The 22,729-nt window shown below is 37.5% G+C and overlaps 1 protein-coding gene across 1 annotated transcript; it reads left to right on the top strand.

Moving 5' to 3' along the window:
- Positions 1–5,480: 5,480 nt before the first annotated feature.
- On the top strand, positions 5,481–22,131 carry LOC108720078 (interferon regulatory factor 4-like). Its single transcript, XM_018269454.2, has 8 exons — positions 5,481–5,746; positions 11,457–11,643; positions 15,871–15,965; positions 16,799–16,940; positions 17,806–17,901; positions 18,634–18,987; positions 19,275–19,387; positions 19,511–22,131. Exons 1-8 carry the CDS (start codon positions 5,546–5,548, stop codon positions 19,652–19,654), a joined length of 1,332 nt encoding a protein of 443 aa, XP_018124943.1. The 5' UTR covers positions 5,481–5,545; the 3' UTR covers positions 19,655–22,131.
- Positions 22,132–22,729: the final 598 nt, after the last annotated feature.

Genomic DNA, 22,729 nt, shown 5'->3' with positions numbered 1-22,729 from the left:
TGTTACAATCTTGATTCCTACTAGTTGCTATTCAATTCAAGTATGTTTCAGATGCATTTGTTATAAAATAGTTTGCTGTAAAGAACCCTGACATTTAGCTTGCTTGTTCTAATTTATTACGTCTATGTATTTGTTATAGTACCATGCAAAGCAAAGTTCCTATTTTATCTCCAAAAATTAATGTTGTTAAAGTTGAAGCCTTAGAATTTAGGCAATAAAAGGGATCCATATAGTGCAAGGCATGGTATAGATCAGTGATCCCCAACTAGTAGCTCATGAGCAACATGTTGCTCTCCAACCCCTTGGATGCTGCTCTCAGGGTCCTCAAAGAAGGTGCTTATTTTTGAATTCCAAGTTTGAAAGCAAGTTTTAATTGAATAAAAACTAAGTATAGTGCCAAGTAGAACCTCCTTTAGGCTGCCAGTTCACATAGGGGCTACCAAATACTCAATCACAGCCCTTATTTGGCACCCCAAGGGACTTTTCATGTTTGTGTTGCTCCCCAACTCTTTTTATATTTGAATGAGGCTCACAGGTAAAAAAAAGGTTGGGGACCCCTGGTATAGATGGTATAGAAGCTGACATGGCTCTTTGATAGGTCATAGTTTTCTTACTGTCTGTCAGGGCGGAATATTTGGGAGATACTGAGAGTAGCATCCCAAGGGGACACTTGTTTTTCTACTGTTTGTCAGTTGCATTGTGGATAAAATAGTTGTATAGAAATAAGATACGTCTTGGATAAAATTGCCTGCCATAACTGTAATCATATGATACACAGATGTTTGGTAAGGGCCCCTGTTAGCCAGTCATTATCAATCATGTCAAAGCTTTTGCAATGTGCTCTACTTTATAAATATTAAAATATATATCAAAATGATAACTAAATCTTTCATATGACTCATGGTTTTTAAAAAAATACTCATGTTAACTTAGATTGTTGTACTGTATATGTTAAATTATTGGGGTGACCAATAACTTTATCTGTTAGACATCATGGAAATACAGTAAGGTCAATGTGGCTAGAATGTCTGAGTAGCCAAATGATTGTGACAGTACCCTTACAGAAACCTGCAAGCACACATCTAAAAAGGCTATTGTAACCTACTAAAGAACCAGTGGAAACACAACCATACATTGGTTTAGCACTATTATTGAAACACCTTGGGTATCAGTTTGCACGTAGCAGAATTGGGACAGAAATCAAGGAGTTTAACAGTTATGTTCCTCTTGGCCACATGAGAAAATCATATTGTAAAATGCAATGCTTAAAGCATCTTTTTTGTCTTAAATAACCCTCTTTTTTTATTATAACATCAAATACAGAGAGATTTAAATGCTTGCCATCCCCAAAAAATACAAATATTGCATTAAGACACTCTGATTTGTTCTGCTGATTCACAAGCTGCCAGGCAAAATTGCAGAAATTGCAGCTTTGAACCTGAATGAGCAGTTAGGAAGGTGGTTATTTGACTTCGTCGGGAGGGTGTGCCTAATGGTGTAAAACGTTCTTTCTACTTTCTCGATGAATCAAGTTAACAGCAAATTTGGAAGTGGCACCTACTTTGTGCAACCTGTTCGTGACAACTGTTCCAACGTTTTTTTTTCAGGCAATTAAGTTATGACTGTTTTAAAATAATTTAATTAGTAAAATATTGACATTTCATTCAGAATAAAAAGAGCTATAAAACACTACTTCAACCCCCTCCCCACTATAAACCTCATTAGTCCTTATTATTGCACAGCAGAAACCTTGTTTTTGAGTGGAAAGTAACAGGCTGCTTATAGGGCATGTACAGATTGTTGTTGTATGAAGGCAGTGCTCATGCAGCAACTTTACTGTGTTTACCTTTATAGGTATAGCCAATGTATTCAACTATTAGGGACCATTTATTAACGTACACTAACATGTACTGCAGTGTGAATGTAGGGGCAATCACCTACACATGCTCTTACTGATACTGTAGGCATCTTGCCCTTCTGATAAAAACAGTGGGTTTCTGCTGAAGATTTATTGCACTGTTGCAATTTATTTTTCTTGGGATAAAAGAGAATGAAATTATTTTGTCATACTACAAAGGGTTTCATTTTCTCCGTTTCCTACAACTATGCAAAATCATAAACCCCATTAGTCCCAGTTTTTTTTTCTATAAAATTCCGCCATACATTTAAAGAGATGAGTACATCGCCTCTACTTCTGCTAATGAATGATGCACTACATGCACCGTTAACCCAGAGCTGTTCTCTACTGATGCACGAGTCACTTCTCTAGCATCTGTCTCTAGGGGAAAGATCAACGTACAATTTCCATCCTCAGCTAAAAGAAAAATGTATTAAGGGCATTGCCATCTGCTTGTCACCTACAAACAGTTGAGGATAATGATGACAGCTGAAGGTATTTACAGTTCAACAGTAACTGTTGATCACTCTTCCTAACCATTCTTTAGTTTGCCTTGATCACAGCTAATTATAGGTTTGTTTATTTATTTGCATATAGCACTTCTGCAGTAAGGACTGCAAATCCATCATATAAAGGACTTACCTAATGATAGCTCACCACAAGTTTTCCTATTATAGTGGTCATTGAACTTACAGTAATTTAGTAGTAAACACAAAAGCAAATTTACCACTACATAGGATTATTTGCAGCAATATTCCTTTTCTCTGAATGCAACAACCGTTCTAAAACAATCTATAGATTTAATATAAGCTGCTGTGTAGCAATGGTGGCAGCAATTCAAAGGAGAAAAGGCTCAGGTTACACAGCAGATAAGCTCTGCAGAACATATTGGTGTGATCTGTTATCCACGATTTATCCTGTGCCATTTAGCCTTTTTTCAGTTTCTGCCATTGCGACACAGAAGCTTGTTTATATGGACTATAGTAGTGTTTCTGAAGCATGTCTAGTCATGTGCTTTCAGAGCCAGCACTTGGAATGGAATGGAACGGCTTTTTGGCAGGCTGTTATTTCTCCTACTCATTGTTACTGAATGTGTCTCAGTGGGACATGAATTTTACTATTGAGTGCTGTTCTAAGATCTACCAGGCAGCTGTTATCTTGTGTTAGGGAGCTGCTATCTGGTTACCTTCCCATTGTTCTCTTGTTAGGCTGCTGGGGGGAGAGGTGCTATCACTCCAACTTGCAGTACAGCAGTAAAGAGTGACTGTAGTTTATCAGAGCACAAGTCACATGACTGGGGGCAGCTGGAAAACTGACAATATGTCTAGCCCCATGTCAGATTTCAAAATTAAATATAAAAAAAAATCTGTTAGCTCTTTTGAGAAACGGATTTCAGTGCAGAATTCTGCTGGAGCAGCACTATTAACTGATGTGGTTTGAAAGGATTTTTTCCCCCATGACAGTATCCCTTTAAAAGTAGCTTTACTGCATAAATATACAAATATTTCACACAACGAGCTGTAAAAGAAGTTAACACCAGGGCTGCTCCTGCCATGAGGCAAGGTGAGAGCCTTGCCTCACGGTGGCAAAATATTTTGGATGCCGGCGACAATTCCGACGCCAGCACAATTTCGACTTTGGCGACAATTCTAGGCTCCCATTGACTTTAATGGGTGTGGGAATTGCCGTCGGCGTTGGAATTGTCGCCGGCGTCCAAAATATTTTGATGCAGCGTCAAAATTCGCGTTTAGTGAATTTTTCACCATTTTGTGAATTTCGCAGGAGATTTGCGGATTTTTCAGCAAAACGGGAGAAAATCGCCCATCACTAACAATGTTAAAATGTTACTGAGCTGCACTTTTTTTTGCATACATCCGGGGATTAGGTTTATCTGATTTAGTGCTGCTACTTTGGAAGGCTGGGGTGCAGTGGGTGAGTTTTATAAAGATCTCATATTCCTCAGTGCAGGATACTAATTGTAATGCATTTCCATAAATAGGATATATTTCCTCCGCAAAACATGACAGATTATATCATTGGTAAGTGGGTTTACAAATACAAAGGAATTAACTCGCACAGTGCATAAATATCCATTATCCATATCTTACAACACACGCCTGATAAATGGTCTCCATCTTTTATTTATGATAATTGGGTACAAACCAAAGCAAATTCCCCAACAGCTAATAATATACCTTAAAGCTCACATGACTGGGTTCGTTTCCAGTCAAAGAACATGTCAGACCACGCAGAACACAGTACAGTTATTTGCATGATTACTCAGCTTTGGGACTGAAGATTGGTCATAAGGTCTGGCTCTACTATTATAGTATGCCATTTTGGTAAAGGTTTTTTAAAAATTTAAATTTTTTGATTTATATAATTTAGTCTCTCTTTTTACATTACTTTTGAACTTATATACATGCCTTTGTGTGCCTCCATCAACCAGATTTTTTGCTATTTCAGCAATTTGCAGCTAATACTTGATCACATGTTGACATTATATAATGCTTATGGCTGTACAGGTACTCTGTTATGTGGATCCCCATGCCTTACGTCTACCAAAAAACATTTAATCATTAATTAAAGCCAATAGTATTGATTAATATTGTTTAATGAACCGCAGCAGTCAATCAGATGTTGGTTTTCAGATTTGCCTCCATTATTTTACACTGCTTCAGACAGGACCTCCAAATTTGCTCCACGGCGCCATATGCAAAATTCGCGCCGCAACTGTCCGATCTGGGCTGGGGCCCACCAGGTTTTTTACCGGTGTCCTGCTGGACCCGTCTGATCCGGACCTAATTAAGTTTGGAAGGAAGTTCATAAAAAAATTATTGCTTTTTCCACACACAATGCCCAGCAATGTGTGGAGTTATTATTCCACCATTTTTTATATCACATACTAAATCTGCCCTAAATGCTGCATTTTAAAGCAGCATAAATATGTAGCATCATATTTCTGCCCCAAAGCCCCATAGACTATTTACAATTCAAACGAATAGCAGGACATTTTATGGTAGCTTCTCTTCATGTGTAATTATTCTTATGCACCTATAAAAAGGGACTGGAGAAGACATGTAATAGCCCTAATGGACTTAGTTTGGCTGCACTCTGCAAAAACAAAAAGTGGAAGGGTAGAAGCTAACCTTGTCCTTACTGCATTGGGCTCGGCATGACAATTCCCTAACTTGCATGTCAGAATGATGTGTAAACACAGCAAGTGCTGTTTTCCAAAATGGAAACTTGCTCTGATATTTTAAACTTTGACCTTTGCATCTTTGTCATTGAGTTTTTCATTTTTTTTTCATTTTCAATAGTTATTTTTATGCAGTAACAATTGTGAAAATTTGCTCCAGTCTAGTACCCCAAAGCGTCTAATAAGCACTTTTATTTTTTGTATTGATCTAATGGACTGAAAGAAAGCATTTCATTGCTTGAAGGACAAGCTTTTAGCTATAACACCACAACACCATCAACATTTCAATTGCCAAATATTAAAAATATAAAGAATTATTTTGTGGATAAGTAACCTCCTTATTGTTAATCGTACAATAAACAAACCATGACATGTTTCCTTTAACTTTTTCTTAAGTCTATGTTTTCTTTATTATTCCCAGCGCCGAAACAAAGGTCACTTGGCACGGTATGCACCAAGACGGAAACTGTGGAATGACATCACTTAGTTGTGGAAACGGAAAGCTAAGGCAGTGGTTGATAGACCAAATTGACAGTGGAAAGTACCCCGGATTGGTGTGGGAAAATGAGGAAAGAAGCATTTTCCGTATTCCTTGGAAACATGCTGGAAAACAGGACTACAACCGAGAAGAAGACGCAGCCCTCTTTAAGGTAATATAATTTGTCTCCATACAGCTTTCCATATAATTCCATATAATTCTAGTACTACTGTATGTCAATTTTTATTACTTCCTTCCCATCTGAGTGTAGAATATTCCATTTAATTGCGTCCCTGCGCAGTCTTACTTTATTAAGTCATATAAACTTTGTATCTGAGATACAACAGGCACCACCTGTCAGGCAGAGAAATAGTGTATTCCTCAGATTTATATTTGAAATAGCACATTTCATTCAAACAGTCGCACGTGATGTCATCAGATGAGTGTGCATGATCTCATCACGTGACCACATGCAGTATAATAACGACACAATAACGCCAGCTTTTTTTTTTGGGACTTTGAAAAAATTTCAACTTTTTTGACAAACTCCTATCTACTCCATTGCACTTCGCCAGGTCTGAGGTGGCGAAGGCAAGTCTGGCGATAGAGGTAACGGTCAGTAAAATCAAAAATCTAGTGAATTTTATTTTATTCAATAAAGAAATGCTGTGCAGACACAGGGATGCAATTAAATTATATATATTATCCTCTGCTTGACACCCCAATCATCTTGCCACTCTTGGCCCCTATAAGGATTACCTTATGATGCACTGACAGTAGCCGATGTGCTGATTTGGTTTAATAAAGAAAAAACATACACACACCTCTGCAGGTGATTGTAAATAGGGCAGACAGCAAAAATAAAAACAGGTCGAGGGTCAAGGGTGGGTGGCAGTGGCAGGTTACAGGAACAAGATCAGGAATAAGAACAGGAGCAAGGTCACAAGATCAGGAAAGCTCTTCAGGAACTGGGGCTTTGTGTCGTCAGGAAGGGCAAAGACCCAGCAAGGAGGAGTCTAGGAAGCAGGCTTAAATAGCTATTGCCCACAGCTGGACAAGGGAAGATGGAACCGGAGGCAGCATCACAGAAGGCACTTTGTCAGAATTAGGCTGCAGTCACGCTACCTCCTGTGGCTCAAGTTGAAGCAGCGGTGGCAGGAATACAACAAATCCCTGGTTCGAAACCATTGATTTCCTGACAGCCTGGACCTTTGTGCTCATTCCACAAATGCAGGCCTGTCAACGACAACAGTTCTCAAAATTATCTTTACAGGCGATATAAAGACAACAATCACTAGACAAATAATAAAAACTCCTTTAAAGCTTTACATGTGTATGCACATGGGAGTGTATTTACTGATTAATAGTCCCAGCAGAATTGGAATTTTTAAATTACATTATTTACATGAATGTAAAATCCCTTTTGGCCACTACATCTTTACACTCTCCCATATTACCATACAGAGTAGCGTGTCAAACTGCTGGTACTCTAATTATCATATCCTTTCAATTTTTGTCTCTGCAAAAGACAGCAAAATGTCACTGCTACTGGTAAAAAGGAAAGCTGACTAGAGTACACATAGTCCATAATACTTTTAATATGCCAGATGGGAGTGTATGAACAAATAACAGAAATTCAGAGGAAATAAACCACACACCTAAAAGAAACAAACTTACATCTCACAACTTATCAGTGGTGCCCCTCCTGTTTTTGGGTACTACTTTCCTCTGGATCAGGCAGAACCCAGCATACAATCTGTTCCCTGACTTTATGCAATCCTCTCACCAGCTGATAGATATTGTTCCACAAATACTAGGAGCTATATATACTCATAAACCTTTCTACACTAGGAAATGGGGAAATCTATAATGATTTTAGAGGCACTGTTAAGACTCTTGCTCTTGGTTACCTGCTGAATTTGTGTGAATGATCCCATATTAACAAATAACATTAGTGGCTGCTTAAATGAGCTTTCCTTTGCTTACATGAGAACCTAGGAGAGATATGATAGTGACTAAGTTTTGAGTAGCCTGTAAGCTCAAATTCTCTAGATTTGTAGAACATTGATAGGACACTGATAGGGATTTCTGAATCTGAAGCAAAATGTCAATGCTAATAAATTATTTGATGAAACAGCTATTTCAGATATTTTGCAACCTTATCTTATCCATACTCATGTGAACTAAATATAATAATATCTTCACACTATCCTTCTCTTACTAATTGACTTGCCTTCTTTTCTTTTTATCATCTTATGTCTTTCCCACCTCATTTTTGTCCTGTATTTCCTTAGACTAAAAAATGCCCACTCATATGTGTTTTCTTACCTTCTTTTTCTCATCATTCAAAATTTTTCTTGTCTTGAATAATTGAGCCCCCTCTGCCCTTTTCTCCACCATCTCTGCTTTTTATCTTTTTTCATTTACCTAAATGCTCTCCATTTCTATACTTTTTTTCTTCAGTTCTCCAGTTCTCCACTTGCCACTTGTTCTTTCATGTCTTCTGCTGTCCACTTTTCTCTGGCCTGGTCTTGTTTTTTGCTCTTTTCTTCCCTTTCTCCATTTTAATTATTTTTGCTTCCCTCTCCAAACTTTCTTTACTTTATGATTACCTCTTTACCTGTCTTTGCCACTTTCCCCTGCTCACCCCTTCTCTCCTGTCTCCATTCTGCATTGTAGTCCTCTCCCCCACTACGTTCTAACAATTTACTCCTACTCCTCTTTTTAAAGCTCCACAGTCTCTAATCTTTTAAATGTTTTTTCTCCAATCCCCCATCTCAGTTTTTTTCTTTCCCAAATAAATGCTTGGTGTGAAAAGCAATACAAGTGCTGTTTATGTTTAAAATCTATAAAATATGAACATGATATCACTGTACATGTAGACATGTTGGACTGTCTGGTTTGTGTAAAGGGACAGTTTATCTTCACATTACCTTTTATTATAACATGCATGGTTATAACATCCCATGCATACCTATAGTAAGAAGAACACAGCAGAAACATGTGAGAGGAATGCTTTTCATCATGCCATTTTTACCTTCAAAAACAAATGAGGGTCAAAATTTCCCCACGGAATGTGATATCAGTTGAATTAAAGATAACCTTTTGCAAGGCTTTCCACCTCCCACGTACTGTGATTTACAACTAATTGGCTTCTTCAAATGAACTTCTCAATGAGTCATTTACCAGCAGAGGGCTGTCTCCTTTTCTAAGTAGAGCAGGAGGACGCTGTATAGCGAGATTATCAGATGGATTGTATCTAAGACAGTTCTCTGTACAGTTACCCACCAAGATGCCCAGAACACAGAATGTTTTTCCTTTAAAGGTCCCCATAATGAAAAATAAATACAACTATTGAAACTGAATAATGACAATCCAAGCACTTTCCTAACATAAAACCATACATAAGAATGAAACACATTCTCTTTCAAACTGTGCTGAGAATGACAAAACATTTACAGGAATCTTAGATTTTACAGCCTGCAATGTTTGTTTCTATGACAGTAATATATATATATATATATATATATATATATATATATATATATATATATATATATATATATATATATATATATATATATATATATATAGACAAATACAAGAGGTCCTCTGCACTCAACCAATTATCAATATATTAAAGACAGAGACATTTTGTGCATACTGCTACTGAAAAATGCCTTACCCTTTAAACAAAACAGGAATTGTTTGTCCATATATTACAATATATTTAAACTGGCCAACTATGTCAAAGTCATCCCATATCTGGCCAGTCCTACGCTCAATTTTCATCTGGTTCATTAAGAATTCTATTGCTTCATTATATATTTTACAAAGGGACTAAGTTTTACCTGCAACTTACTAGCTGCTTTCAAAGTAAAACACCCAAACTTGGCTGCCCTTTTATTATACACCAGTGGGATCACCTGACTATAGCTGGGGAGGGTGGGAGCTACAACATGGAGCTGGTCACTGCTCCTGTGTATCTATAACAAACAAGGGAAAGTTGTGCTAACCACTAATTTTTAAATTATATATATATATATATATATATATATATATATATATATATATATATATATATATATATATATATATATATATATATATATATATATATATATATGCCATGCATGAGGATGACAGCAGCAAGCTCATTTCTAGGTCTTGGTATGTTTTTTGTGTAAAACAATACCAATGTATTAGTAAAGCTCATTTTCACAGCAACACTGTTTTTGCATTATTAAGAGCTATAGAAATAGAAGATAGCTTTTAAAGACTTCTTGCACTGCTGTTTTGAAGCTGACATGGAAATATTCTGTTCTTGCTCACAGGTTGAGGTTGATTTAGCTACAATACTTACATGAAATAGCATTCCTATGGAGTTGACTAACATTTACTGAGAAAGTGAAATCTTCAGCTGATTTAACTTTGGCATCCTTGCCCTTTGAGAATCTAGTACATTGTAGATCAAAATCCATGTAACCTACACCTTTGGAGTGTAAGTGAAGGTAGAACACGTCGAGAAAACCCACTAAAAAATGGGAGAACCTCCATAATCCTTGCTGATAAACAATCCAAGGAAAGGCAAGGTCAAATGATAAACAATATGTCGTCACACTTCCCCGAAGCATACAATTCTCTTTTTGCCTCAAGGTTGAAACTTCAAGGGTTATGTCATGAATTGGCACCCAGAATCCAGAACCAATGCTAGTCTCAGCTCTTACTTCTGCCTTTATCAGCCGCCTTTCACCTCAGGAGGAGCCCTCGGCTAATCGGATGCTGCCAGGTCTTATAAAGAGAGGAGCCAAGCGAGGGTTCTGGACGAGCAGAGGGGCATGATCGTTAAGCAAAGTCTTTGGGCAAAAGGTCACAGTTCAAGGGTTAGACGAAAACGTAGTGAAACAGGCCGGGTCAGTGTGGGCAGAATACAAGCGGAGTCAGACAGGCAAGGGTCAAAACCGGAGGATCAATCAGAGTAGTCAAACAGGCACGGGTCGGATAACGGAGTGTAGAATAGTTGAATAACAGGCCAAGGTCAGGATTACAGAAGTCACGAGAAAGTCAGGCAGGCAGGCAGGGGTCAAAACAGGAATCAGAATATACAGGAATAGCACCCAGGAACTCACAAATGGAGCCAAACAACGGGCAGTGAGAAAATCTACAAGGTCCCTTTAAATACCTTTAAATACCTTTAAATCTCGCGCCATTGCGCAATGACATCATCACGCCAGCGTCGTTTGCGCATAAATCCAGGAGAAGCTTTTTTTCATAGGGAGCCCTCCCTCCAGCTCTTGTCTTTGAATGGACAGAGCAGAGACCCTGAATATTTTGACAGCTGCCCTGGACCTCTCCATACTATAGGCATAAAAGGTGCTTTAAATGTTATATGGAAAGGCTACCTGCAGAGGGAATTAATTCTGAGCCACTAGCCTCTTGATGGTCTTAGAAAAAAATAGCTAATTACATTTTTTAAGAAAAAGTCCCAGGCTTGATCAAGGGAGCAGTATCTGTATATTTATTCATTTTATGCCAGCCTTTAGCTTCCAAACCTCCTTGCTGGAACACTTGAGCTCTATTGCAATGCAATGATTATACAGTACTATGGGTTTTTGTGTGAGATGATGAATATCTAGATTTGCTAACTTTGATCAGGTACCTCTTGCATCTACATTACTAGGGCTAGCATAAATGCTAAATTGTACCAGGTGCATTTTTTTCAAGTTATTCTTATACATTAGATTACAAAATTGTACTGCCAACAGCATTAACCTTTACTTAAAAAAAACTGAACTATGGTAAATAGATAAATATGAAGCTATTGTATATGGATATTATCACATGACCCTTGTATTTATTCAACTTCCTTCAAATTTCCCCAGGCCTGGGCCCTTTTTAAAGGTAAATTCAGAGAAGGCATTGATAAACCAGATCCCCCAACATGGAAGACAAGACTACGCTGTGCCTTAAACAAGAGCAATGACTTTGAAGAGCTGGTTGAAAGGAGTCAGCTGGATATTTCCGACCCATATAAGGTGTACACAATTATCCCAGAAGGTTCAAAGAAAGGTACAATATTATTAACTTCTTTCTTCCTCTTAAATGTTCCTCTTTCATATATGACACTGGAAGAGCAAATTGAAAACCACATACATCAGTCTGGTTTAAGCCAGAACATTAACAATGTATTTTTAGCTACCATGGGAGACATCAGTCCACCCAGAGAAAGGAGTTTGATCATAAATGAAAACGTACAAATAACACTATGCAACCAGAGGACTTATCAGTGATGATAAAATGTCGGTTACTGCAAATTCCCTTAATCTGGTTCCCACGTGATAAATGGCATTGGGCTGCCATACTGGGCACTAGTAGAATGACACTGAAGCACTTGGGTGCTTGCTGGATGTTCAGTTATAGGACAATGTAGAATCAGGGCCAGATTTCAGTGCCCCTTGGCCTGCTCTGATTATTTACTCAGCCTTCCACCCCTCTCCCCTGCACGCTTGCACCAGAGAAAAAGCTGATAGGGGCACTGTGCTTTACGTGAAGAAATAGTAGCTGCACCAGAACAGGAGAGTTTAAATCTGGCTCCGTTCCCGTGAAGCTCTCCCTATGCAGAAAGTAGGAGTCATACCTCCCCTAAAATATTGCTGCCCTAGGCTTGGACATTTGTGACCTTTCCAAAAATCTGGGCCTGTGCAGATTGCCTCTTTGTACAACATCTGTCCTCAAATCACAGCTTCCTAGTAATTGTATGATTATTACCCCCTTCTTCCTAAAAACAAAACTTAAGGCCACCCTTCTTTGTCAGTGTAATGTTTGTTAATAACAAAAAATGTAACCTGCCAATTATTCCCTAGGCATGTACATTGAATGTACTGTACAGTATATTGTAATGCACTCTTTAGTAAATATAACTGTAAAATGGAACATGCTATCCGTATTAAATATATTTCATAAAGAGACAAAATGTATGGTTCCCCTAACTGGTTGTGCTTTAACGTCAGTCTCTCAGCACCCAATAACACAGCCCCATATTATTTAGTTCACGCACAGTAAGATCCAACATGCCATGGTATCGTGATAAAGCACTTGGAATTGCTAGACAAACCTCAGTAAATGTGTTTCTTGTAACCCACTGTCAGAGTTTTCCAACATATGCTTATTTCAGTTTCTTAGTTTTCTACATCAAGCCATGTGCTATTTATGGTTACTGTGAATTCAGTTTCTGTAATTCCCATAATTTTTCCCAGAAAAGTCTAGATGTAGATGCAGTATGTTAACCAAAGTATCTGAACACCTGTCAGCACATACACAAGGATATTAATATGAGGTTGAGGCTGTAACAGTTTCTACTCTTTTGGAATAGGTGAGGGAACATTGTTGGCGGGATTTGTTTAAATTCAGGGCATTAGTGACGTTGGTCACTGATGTTGTGTGATCAGGTCTGACTGCCAGTTGATGTTTAATGCCATCTTAAAGATGTTGTTCACCTTCCAAACAGTTTTTTTTCAGTTAAGTTGTTTTCATATTGTGCATCATAGACAAAGACTTTTTTCAGTTGCTTTCCATCTTTTATACTTTATAGTTTTCACAAAATCTAAGTTTAAAGTTTAATGTTCGTATCTCTAATGTTTCAGTTTATCAGCTCAGGGATCCAGGTGCAGATTCTGGACTGTTACAATTTGCTACATTTAATTGATACATTTCTCAGCAGTATCTGTGCCTCCTGGCACGTCTCTTTCCTGCTGAGGGGGCAGGTGCGTCCAGCGCTGACATCACGCATCTTGAAGTCACGCTGGCGTTGGTTCGCCTGGTGCGTGATGATCGTGTTTTGAAGCAGAGTGTCATGACGTCATCTTTTGGCGCAGAATTAGAATTTTTGGCGTCAAATCCCTTTTAAAGGGCCTATCCTCCATTTTGACAGTGCCCAAGCTGGCTTCTGTTTACAGATCCTGCCGAAGTGTTACTACTGTTTGGAATATCCTGTTTTTTTGACTCCTGACTGTTTTGACTCCGATTCTTGCCGCCTGCCTCGACCCTTATTGCCTGTTTTTTGACTATGACTTGCCTAATCCTTGCCGGTACCTCATTTACGGACTTTTTAATATTTCACGCACAAACTTCTTGTTGGTTCTTCAGCAGAAAGCTCAGGTCCCCAAAAAGGAATCCACGGGGGTCTCCTGTGCATCTGAGTGTACCCACTGCTTTCAAGGTTACTAAATAGACAAGCACGTTACACTTTTGTATTCTAACAGCTTCCTTTAATGAAGCTCAAGGGTTCTGCTCAGCAGGGACAAAGATAACAAATGTATCAAATAAATGTATCAATTTAGAACAGTTAAAGTTGGCATCCCCCCAGAGCTGCTTTAGAAGGTGAAAACTTTACACTTCAATATTAAAAAAAAACAGTCACAAATAGAAATATAAAGTAATTGGAAAAAGTTTTTATTTCTGGTGAACTATCTGAAACCAACTGAACTGAAAAAAGTGTTTGAATGTGAACATCTTTAAGTGTTGATTTGCAATTTGCACTTCTCTATGGACCTTGCTTCGTGCAAAGGCCATAGTTGAGCTGAAACAGGAAAGGGCCTTCCCTAGTTGGAATTACTTGGAAGTGTTAAAGGGGATGTAAAGTCAAAAAAGTGAAATAACTTTAACAGGTCCACTGCCTAAAAATCAACCTATCTTTGATATGCTTTAATTAAAAAACTGTAAAGTTTTCATAAACATTATGATCTTCTGTGCTCCTGCTCCCCCTTCTCTTCACTCACATAGATTCAGCCTACATGAATTCCTCAACCCGGTGGGCCAGGTTGGTGACTGCTAGAGGGAATAGAGTGCAGAAAATCAAGATTTTTATCTAAATAGAACACAATTTTTTATGGAAGTATATGGAAGATATGCATATTTTTAGGCAGTGGATCCTTTTAAAGGAATTTACATTTTTGACTTTACATCCCTTTTAAGATTTTGCTCAGGTATGGACAAGAATTTAAAATTGGCCCTGGCATTGTGTTTGTGAAGATTCTCATTCATCCAGGTCATGGTATATCTGTACAAATAAGTCAAATCAACTGGACTTGCTGTGTTTTTTCTTGGAAATGTTTTACCAGAGTTTTCAGAGTAACTTGTAAATAAGATCTTTCTGGCTTAAATACCATGGAATTTTGTTCTTTCAAGTTATTTAAGCCAGAAAGATCTTATTTACAAGTCATTCTGAATTGAGAAAGCCAGTTGGATGACTGGTGAAACATCTTCAAGAAAATCATAGCAAGTCCAGATGATTTGACTTATTTTTCACAGATAGTTCCTGGCATTATATGTACACCGAGGCCCAAACAGTCCACTACCATCCCAATAAATAGTCACTGTCTATAGTGTCTTATAGCATCTGCCACAATCCACAGATTGCCAGTCCAGGCCTGGGTTTGCTTCCACTGGAACCAGGATAAATGGCACCAGACCATTATTCCTCCTCTGTCAAACTTTACATTTGGAATTACGCATTCAGGCAGGTGGAGTTCTCCAGAATGGTCCTTCAAATATTAAAATGGTGATGTGAAATCCATTACTCCAAAGAACACATTTCCACTGCTGTAGAGTCTAATGGCAGTAACCTTTATGCTAGCCAATGCCTGACATTGTGCATGGTGATGTTAGACTCATGTGGCTGCTTGCTCATAAAAACCCATTTTCCCAACAGATAGCTCTTGTGCTGACATTGCTTCCAGAGAAAATTTGGAACTTGTCAGTGGGTGATGGAATGTGATTTAGAGACCGTGGAGCAGTTAAAAAGTTAATTTTTTCCTGTGGTTCAAGAAAAAGTGTGATAAAATATAGTCAAATAAATATTAAACTGCCGCAATTAATTAAAGAAAATAATTAGAACATTTGCATGCAAACATTTGGCAAGTAAAAGTTGCTGGATTTCTATAGAAGTCAATGGGTATCTGAACATTTCTAGCAACTTTATTTTTACATTTTTACTAGTGGAGCTTGAAATATGATAATTATTCAATTTGTGAGCAATTTCTTTCCTGCAACAAAACATGATTGCTATTATTCTATTGGCGTTCGTTGCAGAAAAAAGTTGTGTGAGCTTGGTGCAGGTTTGTTGTAATGCCATTTGGTGGTTTTCCATGTTTCTTAGCAATTTTATGGTAAAGTGAAATATGAAATAATTTATTAAATACACTTGTACTTGTGAAAATATCAGACTATGCTGTTGAAAATACAAGCATATTATGTACAATAATTGCTTATTTGAATTACATTTTGTTGTATACACAGGATTAAAACAATATGGCTCAGAGGATTCACAGGTCATTGTGAGCCACCCATTTCCAGTTCCACCTTCATACTCTTCTCTGCCGACTCACCCTCAGGTAAGTCACGGGAATTTAGAACCAGATTCAAAGCCATTCTAAAATTCTGTCTTTTTTTTCTGTGTATTTACATGTATTAATCTGTGGGCGAGCTATGGCAATACTTGCTCTGTAAAATGAAGTAGAAGTGTAGTAGGATCGTGATTTTATGGAAATGCATTACCTACACTGGTCATAGCAAAGTCATTACAGCAGTTATTGATTTTTTCCTTGTGTTTATATCCCACTGGTTTTCCATTTAGGGTGCTCAAGGGGCACCAATAACCTACTGATTTAGGGTAACCAGATCACTTATAAGATTTGGGACCGCATCTAGAAATTAATTTTAAATGGAATCATTGCAGAAAAAATTGCTGCGACAAAACGCATATAGAAATTGTCACGCGTCAAAATAATTTTGTTGCCCATGCATTTGGATAAAAAAGTTGCCTGTGTAAAAATTGTCGCACATCTAAATCATTTTGACACCCATTGACTTCCATGCGTTTCACGTCATTTTCGACATTTCGTGAATTCTTATGGAGTTTTGCAAATTTTTCGGCAAAGCAAATAGGACAGATTCACCCATAACTTCTTGTAGGTGACGGATCAAAACAAATTGGTGTTTTGTTTGAGAGTATGTTTTTGCCCTTTGCAATTTTAAACACCACTTGCTTTTCCAGGAATGTCCAAGTTTTATATTTACATAAGGAATAAGGGTGGTGAGTGGGCAAACAGCCTTGGTTATTTCAAAGTTGTAATATATGTCACAGCAACCAATCAAATGCTTACTTTTAAAGAAGAAACCCATGAGGTTTATGCATTTTTTTAAACATACTTCTGCCTTTTAACAGGTGTCAAACTTCATATTACCTCATGAGCGTAACTGGAGAGACTTTGCACCAGAACAACCACATCCTGAGCTTCCTTACCAATGCACCGCTGTCCCCTTTGCAGCACGTAGTCACTTATGGCAAAATACTTCCTGTGACAATAGTGAGTAGATTTTTCTTCAACCTCCTGTTGATCAAAGCAAATGACTAAAAGCATCCCTGCAGATGGATACACCTTTGACTTACGCTATCGTAGCTACAGGCATAGACAGGAGGAGGATGATTCAACAGCAGTGTGATGTCAGTGGAATGAATGGGAAATAGTACTGGCAGAATTACGCAGACTATTTCCTGGAAACTTCCTTGATGTTTTATTTAGCGCTTCTCTAGCAGACGAAAAACAAAAGAAAGAAAAATGGAAAACACATCTTACTTCTGCTATAGAATACATCTAGTGATGCCAATGAAGGCATCAAGGGAATTATACACTTATCTACCACAAAATTGGAAAGTTGTCTACCTTATTACAAAAATAAATTGGCTTTTTTACTGTACAAAAGAATGTGCAATAATACAAACTGTAATTCCTGTTAGTTTGCAAGAGCCAGCCAGTTGTGCTTCACAAATTGCATGAGATACAGAACATATTTTATTACTTTGTAAAAGGTCCCATATTGACAGCATTCTGTGATTGTAAATTAATTTCAGGGCCTACTATTTCTGTAGCACATATCAACAGATAACGAACAAATCTAAACTTCATAGCAGGATCTACTAGCTCAGCTATATGACTGGGCCATGATTAGGGTTGCCACCTTTTCTGGAAAAAAATACCAGCCTTCCTATTTATTTATCTTTTTTCCCTATTAATAACATTGGGATCAGCCATTATTTTTACCAGCTAGGCCGGTAAAATACCGGGCAGGTGGCAACCCTAGCCATGATCAATGATCCACCTACAGTTCTGCATACATAAAAAAATGTTAATTGTATTCAATTAACCATTTCACTTTTTCCTACAAAATCAGGCTACCAAGTAACTGGATCCTTTTATGCATGCACACCAACAGAAGCACAGACCATAGACCCAGGCATAAGGTCTGGTGAGGCTATTCCATTCTCAGGTATGTGCCACGTGTGATATATGTCAAATGTTAACTTGCTCGCATCATGGTCTCAAAACAATTATTTCTGAATATCTTTTGAATAACTATATGGAATGGTATTTGAATATCCCCCTCTGAATATCTCTGTAATGTCTTTTGTTTTTAGACTTTTTGTGCTCTTACATTTAATCAAGCCCCCCCCTCTAGCTTATAACAATGTTGCTGAAATATGAAACATGGCATCAGCCATTCAGCTATAAGTTCCCAAAATATCCCAAAACTACTGTAAGTTACCTTAGGACCACGTAGGTTCCAGTGTTCTCCTCCTTTTATTCACATGGACCCCCTGGTCCCACAGTTTAGAAACCACAGCTTTATAAGAACCAGAAATGCACATCTTAAAGAATACACAAGATATTGTTTCACAATGAGTACAAAAGAAGTAAAATGAGTTGTGTGTGTCCCCATTTGCACAGCCTATGCTGAATAATATAAACGTCACCATTTAAATATTTAATTCTACCCTTCCTGACATTGTAGCACCTATAATAACCCTCTTACAGGTTTCATAATAACCTTGCTTGATTTTTTAATTTACTTATAGATATAGTTCCATAAATTCAATCAGTTGAAGAGGTTTAAGACTTTTTATTTAAAATGTATTATTTATTCAATTTGCACAGGCTGGTTTACACAAGAGCTTTTTTAAAAATTGTATTTTCTACATAAACATGAGTTACTTCTATTTAGATTGCCGACTGCACATCAGCTTATATTACCGGGATACCCTTGTTGAAGAAAGAACTACAGTGAGCCAAGAAGGTTGCAGGATCTCACATGGACATTGCTATGACATCAGTCGCTTGGAGCAAGTTGTTTTTCCATATCCAGAAGACATTAGTCTGAGGAAGAACATAGAGAAAATATTGAGCCATCTGGAAAGGGGTGTCATTCTTTGGTTGGCTCCTGATGGACTGTATGCAAGAAGGATGTGTCAAAGCAGGATATACTGGGAGGGACCTTTGTCCATTTATAGTGACCGTCCAAATAAATTAGAACGAGACATTGCTTGCAAACTATTTGATACTCAGCAGTTCTTATCAGGTAACTATAAGTATACAAAGAATAAGCTCAGATCTATAACTGCATGAACTTCACAGTGCTGCTTCTTCTTCATACAGAACAACTTGTACATGCAAATCACATCACATTTTTATTTTGCTGCATCATATAGCATTTGTTCTATTTTGAAAAGATAAAATCTATTTAATATTGATCTTTCTCCTGTTTCTTCTAAAGGAACATACAGTATAATTAGCAGTCCTTTTAGAAGCATTTCATATACAGTTGATGAATAAAGAATAACAAAATCTCTATTTCATGTTTCTTAGAACTGCAGGCATATGCTCTCCATGGACGTCCAGTGCCAAGATTTCAGATTATTTTATGTTTTGGGGAAGAATTTCCAGATGCGCAAAGAGGAAGGAAGTTAATTACAGCTCATGTAAGTCTTTAACTGATTTTCAAATACGAATAAACTGCCCCATAAATACAAGTTCAGACATTACAGTAGATTATTTTATTGTTCTTTCTTGCAGAATTTTACTTGTTTTTGTTTGTTCTCCAGGTTGAGCCAGTGTTTGCTAGACAACTGGTTGGCTTTGCAGAACAAAATGGAGGACATTTTATGAGAGGATACAATTTCTCCGACCACATTAACAGCTCGGATGAATATCACAGGACAGTACGTCATACTCCACTGCAGGAATGAAAAAGAATATTTTTAGTGGTTAAATATAATATGCTTCAAACTTCAGTCACGAAGGGGAAAACTGACAAGGTTTCTGTCCAATGTCCTATCAAACCATTGTTAACAGAGGAAAACCATGGATCTCTGCAAATTATTTTTATGAAAATACATTGTTGGAAAATGTGAGAAAAATTGATGTTTTATAAGAAGATTGATAGAGAAAACTGGACAATCATTATATCTGGCACATGCTGAGTCAAAAACTACTTTGATAGGCTGGAATGTCCAGTTGCATTATGGACTTTAGGGAAAGTGTAAAAATGGGCTAAAACTTACTAATTTGGTAATTCAGTAATTCCCATAGAAACCAGCAGGGATGTATGAACTTAATTCACACATTTTCTATGTTGCTGTTGAGGCTGGAGTTTGTGAATGGTTAATGAATTCATTATACACACACACTGGTTCATTCCCCACACTGACACATTAAACAATTTATGTGAATGTAACTTGGGGAATCAAAGTATTTTTTCAGCTTGAGCATTTATTACTGACAGTAACTGTATGTTGGACAAATATGATATCCAAAGTAATTTTAGATTTTCTACTTTTGCTTAAAAATCCATTAAAAAAGGTTTATTGTTAGACATTCTGAAGACCAGTTGTCCCTTGCAGAGTATACGTCACATTTTCCTTATGAATTCTGCACTATTTTTAAGGTATGGAGTTGAATGTATTTTTCTTTTGAATAAGTGGGAATAAACCATAAGGTTTATATTAAATTTAAATTGCAATGTGAGTATTATGTTCATATTCTGTACTGCTTGGTGGGCTTCAGAAAACACATTCATAAACCTTAGAAATAGGCTTAATATGCATCTCAAAGATGTACACTTTTTGGGATATAATATCCCTTAACCATATTGATTGTGTGGTTGACAAAAAACAAACAAAACCTTATTGTACTTATTGTTAGTTATTCATTTGTAGTTTACCTTGATTCTACAAAAGTTTTCCAATTCGCACAATTGATGTTACAGTATGTATATATATATATATATATATACACACACACTGATAAGGATGCAACTAGGTTACTCCTTTGATCTCTCCCAGTGATAATAGTTGAGTATCAGTTGATGCAAGGGATTCCTCTGAAAGTCACAGTCAATACATAAAGGGGGTTATTTATTAAAATCTGAATGCTAAAAACTTGAAAATTCATGTTTTTTTTTTACTATAAATCAGAATTTTTAGTTGAAAAAAGAAACTCAAATTATTCGAGATTTATTATACCCTGCAAAAAGTCAGAATCTGAATATCTGCCATCTCAGACATGCCGAAGTTGTATTTAAATCAATGGGAGAGATGCCTATCCTATTTAGAAACTAGTCATGTGTGGGTTGAGAATAACCTGACCCTAACCTGCTGCTCAAGAGCACACACCCGACTCTAACCGGTCACGCTCCTCTCTTTATATACCTGCCCCGCTATGATGTCACGGAAGGGGTGGGGCCTGAGTATACAAAAAGGTGCGGGCAGAGTGGGAAGTGGAGGAAAAGAAGGCTGCGGATGGGGAGAAAGGAGGCTAAAGTTCAGCCTGAACCCGCCCATGGCCCGAGGACGTACTGCAAAAGTCATCCTGAACATGATCGACCCGCAGGTAAACCCACGGGTCCCACTGGCTTCAGCCAGCCCGCATATCACTAAAAGAAACATATATAAAAGTGATCAGGAGGGAGGTGTCTGTACTTGTAATGCCTTTATTCCCTTACATCCTGATTCTGTACGTGAGTCTCTCTAAATAAATTCATAACTTGGGAGAACATATGCACTTTTTATAGAGATGAAAGGCAGAAGGAAAGTTGTAACTGAATTATCTGTGTAGTCAATAATTAAGTGAGACAAACAGTGACAGACTGATGCCGTAAGGAACACATAGAAACAAAACCAAATTTCCTTTACTTCGAGCACTTTGCGCTTATCTACAATCAAACCACAAATGCCAGCAGTGTCACAACATAGTCACAGGGGTAAGGATTGACTCCCTTGACATATTGAGCTGTAACTCAGCTTGTTTAGTTAGAATAAAACAAATGGGTCAGTGGTTGCAATGAGAACAGTGCTGATAATCAGTGAATTGATGAGTCACCTTAGCAGTATGAGCAATATTTGTGTCCAAGACTTTATTAACTCCCCCCCGACCAATCACAGTTAAGTGTTTCAGTGCACAGAAGTCTTGTTTATGGATTTATGAAGGGAGTTGCTCTGTCTTCAGGAAGTTAGGTCTGTATGTAGTAATTAATAATGGGTATTTATGTGCAAACCCATTTGTAAGATAATGGATCATTTTAGGCAAGATATTGTTGATACATTTCTCTCACTGTAACATTTTCAGTCCCAAAGAGTGCTTGTCATTTTTCTTTGTAAGTAAAAATAAAAAAGATTTTATACCATTATTAATAATATTCATTTATGTGTCATAATTAATGTCCAATAAATAGAAGTGTACACGCGTTATTGAACCAGGCTAATACCATAAAAATGTTTTAGGACGTTTCTGAAGGTATTGATATATTTTTGTTGGAAATATATGTCACAATATTTTCTCTAACCAACCAATACAACAGCCTCAAATTTATGCAATTGGTAAGATAGTTCCCATTAGACATGTTCTAACTCTAGAACGATGGTGTCATGAGCTAATATTTTAATAATCTGGACCGCCCCAATCTGCTCGAAACTAAACTTTTCTCAGCCAGGATGGCTCCTCAACCTGCCTTCTGGCCATCAGGCAACACGGTCCCACCGACTTTTATGTAACGGCCCACCCCTTTTATGTTACAACTGGTCCCTTATACATCACGGCCCGCCCCTTTTGCACCACCGGCTGGTAGAAATTTTATCAAAAAAGGTGGCAACCCTTGTTTCTGCACAGGTGCAGATATGCCCATTATTTATAAATGAATGAGGGGTGAGGCCTTTTATCAAAGAAGGTAATATTATGCTGGGATTTTTGAGGGTTGAATTTATAATACTGAGCAAAATGTTTGTTATTCTCTTAAAACATTGCTGAACTAAAATCTCCCAGTTTAT

The sequence above is a fragment of the Xenopus laevis genome, chromosome 6S, assembly GCF_017654675.1.
Source record: "Xenopus laevis strain J_2021 chromosome 6S, Xenopus_laevis_v10.1, whole genome shotgun sequence".
NCBI classification, from domain to species: domain Eukaryota; kingdom Metazoa; phylum Chordata; class Amphibia; order Anura; family Pipidae; genus Xenopus; species Xenopus laevis.
The sequence above is the reverse complement of the archived record's forward strand: the minus strand, read 5'-3'. Positions and strand labels throughout refer to the sequence as shown.

Coding starts and splice junctions, on each gene's coding strand:
- LOC108720078 (XM_018269454.2), top strand. CDS start 5,546: ATGCACCAAGACGGAAACTGTGGAATGACATCACTTAGTTGTGGAAAC. Junction 16,941..17,805: donor AAATACTTCCTGTGACAATA/GTGAGTAGATTT, acceptor CTACAAAATCAG/GCTACCAAGTAACTGGATCC. Junction 19,388..19,510: donor GGAAGTTAATTACAGCTCAT/GTAAGTCTTTAA, acceptor TTTGTTCTCCAG/GTTGAGCCAGTGTTTGCTAG.